Source organism: Onychostruthus taczanowskii, unplaced genomic scaffold, assembly GCF_017590055.1.
Source record: "Onychostruthus taczanowskii isolate IOZ18803 unplaced genomic scaffold, ASM1759005v1 scaffold14, whole genome shotgun sequence".
In the NCBI taxonomy this organism is placed as follows: domain Eukaryota; kingdom Metazoa; phylum Chordata; class Aves; order Passeriformes; family Passeridae; genus Onychostruthus; species Onychostruthus taczanowskii.
In genome coordinates, this window is record NW_024498573.1 from 8,800,758 (window position 1) to 8,809,832 (window position 9,075).

General features: G+C 45.9%; 1 protein-coding gene across 1 annotated transcript; it reads left to right on the forward strand.

The window, feature by feature from the left end:
- Window positions 1-3,868: 3,868 nt before the first annotated feature.
- Window positions 3,869-4,477, forward strand: SMIM32 (small integral membrane protein 32). The gene is made up of 2 exons (XM_041398057.1): window positions 3,869-3,927; window positions 4,099-4,477. The coding sequence occupies exons 1-2, from the start codon at window positions 3,869-3,871 to the stop codon at window positions 4,475-4,477; spliced, it is 438 nt and encodes a 145-aa protein (XP_041253991.1).
- The last annotated feature ends 4,598 nt before the right edge of the window (window positions 4,478-9,075 follow it).

Sequence of the window (9,075 nt, forward strand, 5' to 3'; positions counted from 1 at the left end):
ATCGTAATGCAGATTGTAAATGGTTGCATTACGGAGAAAGATAATGTTTCTTTCCACTTTCATTTCCCTGGGTTGGTGTTTATCGTGGTAGGGGTTGCGTAAGCACATGAGAGAGAGATCATGCATTATTTACCAGGCTGGAGCTGGGGAAAGGCTCCAGCCTTTCAGAGCATGGATCAATGCCCAGCAATTCCCACCCGCTAAGATTTGTGCTGTGTTTGGTGGGAGCTGGGCTGGAGGATTGTTAAAGCAAACAGGATCATCCTGCCAGCCTGGAGAGCAGCAGGGGATGGGGCACAGGCTCTCTTCTCCCTCTGTTCAGCTCTGGACAGTTTATGTCATTATTTATTTCACACCTTGGCAAGACTGGACCAGAACTGCCACCGAGTCACCACAACCATCAACCAACTCCTCCAGGTCTGCTGGGGCTCCAACACACCTGGACAAAATTTCTTGCTGTTGAATGTAGCCGAGGGCAGACAAAGCCGGAGATGGGGGTGACACAGGGGGAGGGAGAAGCCTTTCCAGCCCCAGGATTGTCCCCAGGATGCCACCGGGGCCAGTGATGGTGACCCAGTTTCTAAGCAGGACAGGAAGTTGCAACACTCTAAAGTTTATTATCATTAAACTCTAGCCAGTGTCAGAGGCTCTGTGTTTGTCCTTGCAGTGCTACTGCTAGTGCACATAAAAACTAACAAAATCAGCCACTAAATGCTGGCAGCCTTGGGAAAGAATTAAAAAAATCCCCAAAACCAAGAAATAAACCCAGTGAAACTACTAAATAAGGAATAAGTTAATGAGGAAAAATTAAAAGGAACTGAAGACTTTAAAAACTCTTCCAAATTAAGGAGAACAAAGAGAAAGGATCAGCTCTTATTTTTGCAATTAAGGTGTTATTTATGGCAATTTAGCTGTTTTAAGACTAAGCCTGGATACAGTGCCACAGTAAATACATCTGATTTACTCCCAAGGCTTCTCCTCAGTTTGTATATGAGCTCCAGCCAGGCAGCCAAAAAGCAAGAGGAGTTCAGAACTCCCTGTGTGCACACAAAGCCTGTAAGACACCCCGAGGATTGCTCCCCATGCTGGACAGCTGCACTGTGACCACTGGAAACAATTCCAGCACTGGCACCAGAGCTGAGACACGGCACCCTCAGGGCAGGAACCTTCCAGGAATGAGAGAGAACATGGTGTGGGAGCAAAAGGGAAAAAAATAAAGATTCTGCTCTGTGTCTACATGCAACCTGTATGTGCAGAGAGTGGAAAGAGGGTGCTCACGGGGGCACCCTGTGTGTGAGGGCAGGGATGCAGCCCCATGAGAGGTTTGGGGGCATTTACTGGGCAGAGCAAACAGCTCTTGCCTTTGCCCTGTCCCAGCAGAGGGAACCATCCTGTCCCGGCCTGTGCATCCTCCCCCAGGGACACACCCAGGAGAACACTCCCCACGGGCTCAAGGGAGGGAGGGATGGAGGATAAAGAAGCCAAGGAGCCCCTGGCAGAGCTCTTCTGCACTGCACTTCCGTGCAGGGAGGAAACACATCAATGACCATGACACCCCTATGCATATTTTGTTGCATTTTCCTCCTATTACAGAGTTGGAAACATCTTCAGAGAGCCTGTATGTTAAACATTAAGACTGTGCACACTGTTTTTAGGATTCAGCCCCAGATGCCTTCTTGGTTTTCCTACATATTAACAAAAACAATAAAGGAAATAAATAAAAAAGTATGTAAAGCTTTGTTAAACTCAAAAACAGTTCAGAGAGGAGAGAGTCTAAGATGGGATAGTGCTGGGAAGACATTCAGCCTTGACATGCTGTTGCTTACAGAGTCTCCTCTTTGAAGGAGGCATGAAAGGAGAGGTTGCAGCATGAGAGTTCAAACTCTGTGGTTCTGTTGATTTTTCCAGCCCCCACGGCTGCCTGCCTCGGCATCCTGCTCTTTGAACCCACAGGGTAAATAGGTGTGGGCAGGAGATGTGCTGCCAGGAGGAGCACTGGGGGCAGGTAGGAAAAGCCCCTGCTGCCGTCCTGGAGAGCAACATGAGGCACTCAGAGCTGAAAAACGGGAGGAAGAGAGAGAGAGAGGAACAAAAGTCAAGAAAACCTTCCACAGAGGAAGACCTCCTTGTGGATGACAGGGTCCCCAGGACTTGTAAGTAAACACACAGGTAATGGCTCTCCTGAGGATGGATGCAGGAGGATGTGAGCAGGAATGTGACAGAGATGTGTCAGCTTTCTACCAGCCCAGCAGAGCTGCTGGTGGCACAAGGGTTTAACTGGAGCACCTGGAGCTTGGCAGATGAGGAACATGCTGACCAGGGCCTTAGAGGGTGTCGATTCGATTTGATTTTATTCAGATCTAACTGACCAGAAGATTCCTCTTCTCTTCATTCACCCTGTCTCAGCAGAAACATTTATTATGCTAAGTGAAATGTTTAACCACTGGCACTGTTGGCTGCAACAGCTCATCATAAGCAGCTTTAGCATTTGCTGGGATCAGCACCCTGGGGCTGGAGGTGGTGTTTTCCTCTGCCCAGTTACTCTTCCTCACTCCTCTCTCATCTCCCCTGCCCATTTTTCAAGTTCCAATGCGTTAAAATAAAAGTATTAACGGCGCTTATCTGATGCATGGGAGATTGTGAGAGCAAGCTGGCGAGCAGCCAGGAGCTAATAGCAGCATAAAGCAATTTGCTGAAAAAAAAGAATTAACATGCTAATTGTCAGGCTGGAGAGGTTGCCGGGGATCACAGAGGAGTAACAAAAAAAAAAAAAAAAAAAAAAAAAAAAAAAAAAAAAGGGACATTGATTACTCTAGATTTAAAAAATAAAGGACTGAAGAAGAAAGAAAGGTACTCTAGATTTAAACAATAAAGGACTGAAGAAGAAAGAAAGGTTTTGAGGCAATTTTCTTCTTTTTTGTCCCGTTCTCTGCTACCCTCCCCCATCTCAAAACCTCCAGCCAGAGCCTCAGGCACTCACGGGAATTTATCCGAAGATCTCTTCCTTTTTAGCATCGTGTCAGTGCCAGCTGCACGGCGGGCTCGGGGCTGGTCGGCAGCAGCGCGCAGCCCTGCCCTGCCTGCCCGGGGCTGGAGCTGCGGCCGGGCAAAGCCGGGTCTAACACGGGTCTAGCACGGGTCTAGCAGAGCCGCACAGCCCCAGCCCGCCTGGGCTCAGCCCAGCGCTGGGGGAGCCTCGCAAAGAACTGAATTCCCAGGGAACCTTTTTTGGGGTTTCTTTCTCGAACAAAGGGACATCGCTCTTTTTCTTTTTTTAATTGTTATTTTTTTTTAAATTTCTTTCTCTCAAAGCAATGAAAAGAGTGCCTGGAAAGCTCAAGCAGAAAGCTCAGCCTCTTAACCCTGGCTCCACAGAGCGCCGTTAACTGGGATTAGGAAAGTCAACTAATGCTTCCCAGCGCCAGGATTTCAGCAGCACGGAGCCTCCCGAGGCACAGAACCGCGACGGCAAATCCGGCAGGATCCCGGGCAGCGGCTGCCTCTCTGTGCAGATGCCGTTTAACCCCGGATTTCTGAGCATCCCACTTCTGCGAAGCAGCTGCTAAGCCATCGTGCCTCCCCTCGGCGGGCAGTGAGGGCTGCCAGCCCGAGCCCGGCTGCTCGGTGCCGGTGCCAGCCGGGCTGACCGGGCTCTGCTGTCCCCAGCCCGTGCCGGAGCGGGGCCCGGGGCTCGCAGAGCGCTCCCGGAGCTCCCCGCACATCCCTGCTCGGTGCCGGTGCCAGCCGGGCTGACCGGGCTCTGCTGCTCCCGGAGCTCCCCGCACATCCCTGCTCGGTGCCGGTGCCAGCCGGGCTGACCGGGCTCTGCTGCTCCCGGAGCTCCCCGCACATCCCGGCTGAGCCGCAGATGAGCCAGCGCATCGCCCCAAACCAGGCGTGCTGGGGGAACCGGGACCAGGACACGAGGTACCTGTATCATTTTTGATTAATATTTGTAGATAAATGCTGTAAATATGAGCCAAGAAGATTTAAAAGAAAGTCACTGAGCCATGCAAGTGAATTAATTTGCTTTAGACAACATGCGGCTGGGTTCCATCCTTTTACAAGCAGGAACATTATTTCTTTCCTATGCCAAAGACTGACTGCGTTTGTCTTCCCGTTTTACTTCTGCTGTGGAAGAAATTTAAGCAAGAACATGTATAGTGAATTGCTCAATTCAACCAGTGCCACCGAAGCTCACCTAATGATTCAGACCAACACGCCCTACCTGAGCAGCACTCCGAGACCCGTGAGCTCCTCTGCTCTTTACATGTCCACAGCCCGGGTGTTAAAAGAAGGGGAAATAAATAAGCCAGACCTGGTGACTTACATCATTCTATTTTTCTTTCTGTTCTTGACTGTGACATTCATTGTGTTCTTCATAAACTGCCAGCTGAAAAATTCTTTTTTTGCTACTCTTCCTTACGACAGATCGCTCAGGGAGGCGAGGAACCCGTGGAGGACACAAGCTGTCTGACACTTCTCGTTCCAGCAGGAGCAGGCACCACAAACCCCGTGCAAAAAGGAGTTAGTGCCATGTGCCAGTGCATGGATGTGACCCCCTTTAGAGTAGTGGGCAGGAGGAGATTGCTCAAAATTATGCTGTATGCCAATCTGAGTAGCTGTAAATAAAAAGCTGTTATGAACTGAAGAGAATGCTTCAGCAAATTGAGACAGTTTTTGCAAAAAATTGCCCCGTGATTCTAGATTGAGCTCTGTGTGTGTGCAAATGTCATCATCCACCCATTCAGTGTCCATACAAGGATAATTTTATTAACAACAATCTCTGATTTGGGCAGCTGGTGGAGCTTGTTCCCCCATGTTTAGGAAACCAAGCATCAAATGTAAAAAACCAGTGTATTTACCTAACAGCTCCTGAGATAAGTTTACTTTCCAGACCCGTTTCTCCCAGCTGCTGGTGGAACTGCATGGTGATGCTGTGGGAGGCCTGCCAGGCAGGAGGAGAAAATGAAAAATGTTTATTTAGGCTTTTGATTGTCATTCTGTTAAGGGCGTTTGTGATGTTTGAATGCATCATCGATCAAGTCTTAAGTTACTACTTATGTGAAACTCTTACTGCCTGAGGAATTTATTTTCATCTTTCATAAGCTGCAAAGGAAATTATTTGCCACAGCATGAAACCAAAATAATCAGGATGGGGAGAAGTGGGGAAAGAAAATTAATATATTTAATATTATGCAAACTAATGAAAAGTGTGAGCAGAGTGCTCCAAGTTTGATACACAAAGTGGATAAGTTCTGAAAGCCATAAAACACAGCTTTATAGGAATAATAGCTTTACTTTGCCACTCCTTGCTCTTCATCTAAACCTTGTCCAATTAGAAGCATGAATTATCAATATGACAACAGCTTTATTCAACACTGGTCACTGACAACCCCTACCATTTCAAATTACTATCAGATTTTGTTCTAAAATCAGAACAAAAAAACACTTCTGCTTAACACTGGTAGGTGACAATCTATTTTGTAGATGCTGATTTCTTGTAAACTTGCAGTTACAGCACAATTCCAGATGAAGCTGCATGAACGTGGGAAAAGTGTCCATAATTCCCACAAACAGCAGGAAAAGGGCTTGGTTTTTGTTGGTTTGGTGGTTTTTTGATGGTGTTTTGGTTTTTTTGGTTTTTTTTTTTTTTTTTTTTTTTGGTTTTTTTTGATTTTTTGGTGGTGTTTTGGTTTTTTTGGGTTTTTTTTTGGGTTTTTTTTTGGTTGTTGTTGGTTTGGTTTTTTTTTAATCAAATGGCTCAACACACTGGAGAATTGCAGCTATCCAGAAACACCCAGTCCTAAATTCTATTTTAGCTGCAGTTTTGGGTATTGGATCATCTGAAATGGGTTTCAGTGGTGTCAGGTGCTGCTCCTAACCCTGTTCTTGACCTGCAGAGTACTCCAGAGGAGCTGCATGTATATATGTGTACATAACTTATTTCATGCAAAGGAGGAGATTTTACAATGCAATTACACACACATACAGGCTTGCACTCAAGAACACAGACAAAATGTGTATATATGGAAGTCTGTTTGCAAGCTGCTTCTTTTTTAACCCAAGAATTGCACAGCTGATAACACTTCCATGTCATTGTCTTTGTTACCATGTTTTATTTTGCTCCAATAAGCTAAACTACTACATAACAGATTTCAATATTTTATTCATTGATATGTGGCCAATATTTACTCTGAACCAAATTTAACTAGTGTAATTCCAATTAATGCAGAAAGCAACAATAAATGCAAGTGTATTTCTCTCAGCCCTTTTTGAATAAATCAAGTTTTATCAAATCAGGCATTTCTTATTTATTTTTAAGTAATGACAGCTTGTTTTCAGCTACCAGCCATAATGAGTTTGGTCTAAGAATGTCTGCTGGCAAAAACCTCAGAACCTGACAGAGCACACGTTGCTTTGCACTCTTTATTTAAATATTCAAGAATAGCTCCAGAATAATCCTATTTTTCTCCACAGCCTGGTTGGAGTAATACTACAGAAGAACCTGTCATGCTAAAAGTGTTAACTGATTTTCTGGGAATGCTTTTATCCATGTCCTGTGTTGCTCTCATCAATATCCAGGATCATTTCTATTGCAGAAGAAAGTTTCATTAATGATATTCAGAATCATAGAATCCCAGAACAGTTTGGGTTGGAAAGGACCTTAAAGATCATCCAGTACCAACCCCCCTGCCATGGGAGGGTCATTTTCCAATGCCAGGTTGCTCCAAGCCCTTTCCAATCTGGCTTTGAGCATTCCAGCGATGGGCACCACCACAATTTTAGCCAATGTATGAAACGTGTAGAAAACTTTCTGTTTCACCAGGCTCAGAATTCAAGCTGACCAAAAAATCCACTTTCCAACCACAGGCACACCAGGGAGGGACTGACAGGCATTGCTTCACTTGCTGGAACTGTTTTATTGGATGTATGACATGTGTGGGGTCCCAACATGGATTCTCCATCCCTTTCCCTCACTCTCTGCCAGTCACAGTCCTGCCCCTGTTCCCTGCATCTTTGACTAAATCCCATTTTCTCCATGTGCCTTTTGAAGCCTCTGAACAGAGCCCTGCAGCAGCCTCCCCCTCCTGATGGCTTTTCCTCAAGGAAGACTGGAGGTCAAGACACTGCAACACAAAAGATGAGTGAAACACCAGAAATTTGGGCCATGAGGCTGTGAGAAGCAGAGTGGTTCCAGTCAGAGAAATTCTTAATAGTACAGGTTTTGCTTTCAAAAGATGAGCAGAGCAGCCCCTGTAACACTTTGAGGAGCATTCACACACTTCACATGCATGGCTAAGGGCTCTGCTGAATCAGGACCTGAGAGGTAAAGAGGGTTCTACCTCTCCCTCTGGGCCAGGGAAACAACTCATCACTTCCACCTGGCAGCAGTGAGATGCTTTCAAGCTGATGCCAGCCTTTCAATGGATTATTATTATTATTGTGATATTTCATTCTGTTTGAAGGTGCAGGCAGTGCCCACAGGGAGTTTGCCACAGCCCTGTACTGAGTAACCAGGGAGAAACCCCCAGCTTTGTGCTCCTCTGGCAGAGCATTCCACTGGGAGCTCACCCATCCCACTGCTCTGCCTGAACTCTGGGTTTGTTAACATTCTGGGGCCCCAGCAGGACCCATCTTTCTTCTCACATTTCCTGCTGCAGGTGGGCTTCCCCATGAGCATTTGTCCTCCTGCACTTCCCCCTAAGAAAAATCAGGAGCTGAGGGTTTTCTATACCCCATGCCACATGGCCATGACAGTTTCTGCTGGAAAGAGCTCACCTGTAGGACTCACAAGTCGGTCAAACTGCAGAGCAAGACAAAAGGCAAAGAATAAATCCTAAGAGCTAAATATTCCATGTCTGTCTGGGGTGTCAGCCTGGTAACCAAGCCAGTGCTGCACGGCAAGGCTGACCATGTGGCACGATCACACTCTCCAAACCTGTATCAAACCACTGCAATTTGTAATGCACTTGCTTTAAGGAGTTTCTTCCAGCAGGTTCAAGCCCTGGTGACAAGCAGCTGCCCCACTCCCACAGAGCAGAGTGGCCAGAGCTGACCCCAGCAGATGAAAAGGTTCAGTTCAGCTCTGCCAAAGCAGTGACCCCACTGAGCACTGCTCTGCCCATGGTCCTTGCTCTCCTACACATTTTGAGAGCCAGGAGCTTTACCTACCTGATATTTGAAACATTTAAAACAATGGAAGATATATCAGACTGAGATGGTGAAAGGAAGAGACCTGTATTGTGCTCATAGCACATTTGTGTTTAGGAGGTTCTTTATTCCAGAAACTACATGTATAAGTAGAGAAGTTTGCCCTAAATCCATTAATCCATACAGAAAGTCTCCAGGGCAACAAGGTACACAGTAACATATTTTCAAGATGTTTTTCCTCTTCTTGCCCTCCTTTTTGCCCTCCTGGTATCATAAAATTCTTCCCTGCAGGGATGAGCATCTGCATAGAACACCAGTGGTGAATTCTATTCAGGAACACAGCCTGGTCACTCCTAAGTTTGCACTTTTAAGTTTAATATACTGCATTTACCTCAATTTCTTAGAGGAAACTTAAGAATTGCTTCTATTAAAATCTTTTAGTGGCACTGCTCACCAGAGACCTGAAATCTTAGAAAAAGTAGTCTCCATTTGGCTCTTGCAGAATAGAGCCCATTTTGTCTGTTTTGTGTCTGAAGTGAAAGTCACACACAGCTCAAAGCTGTCTCAAGTGGCTCCTCAGTTTGCCATCAGCAGTTTCTCTAAGAGACTTCAGAAAATCAGGAATTGCAAGAGTGACTGGATTACACAGCACTTATAATTTAGTCCTGGAAATAAATTCTGTTATTGCAAACAACAAAGTTATTTCTCAGAAAGAGAATGGGGAAAAAAAGGATATTTATAAACAACAAAATAAAACTGGCCTTAGAACAGAAAAGCTGCTAATTTAAAAGGTGTGGGTTTTTTCTTCCAATGCCTTATGGAAAAAAGGAGCCCTGCAAGAAGCTGGAACACAGAATGGCTGGACATGACCCAAAGCTTCTATCCCCCAGAAAGTCACCCTTCAACCCCCTCATCTCACAC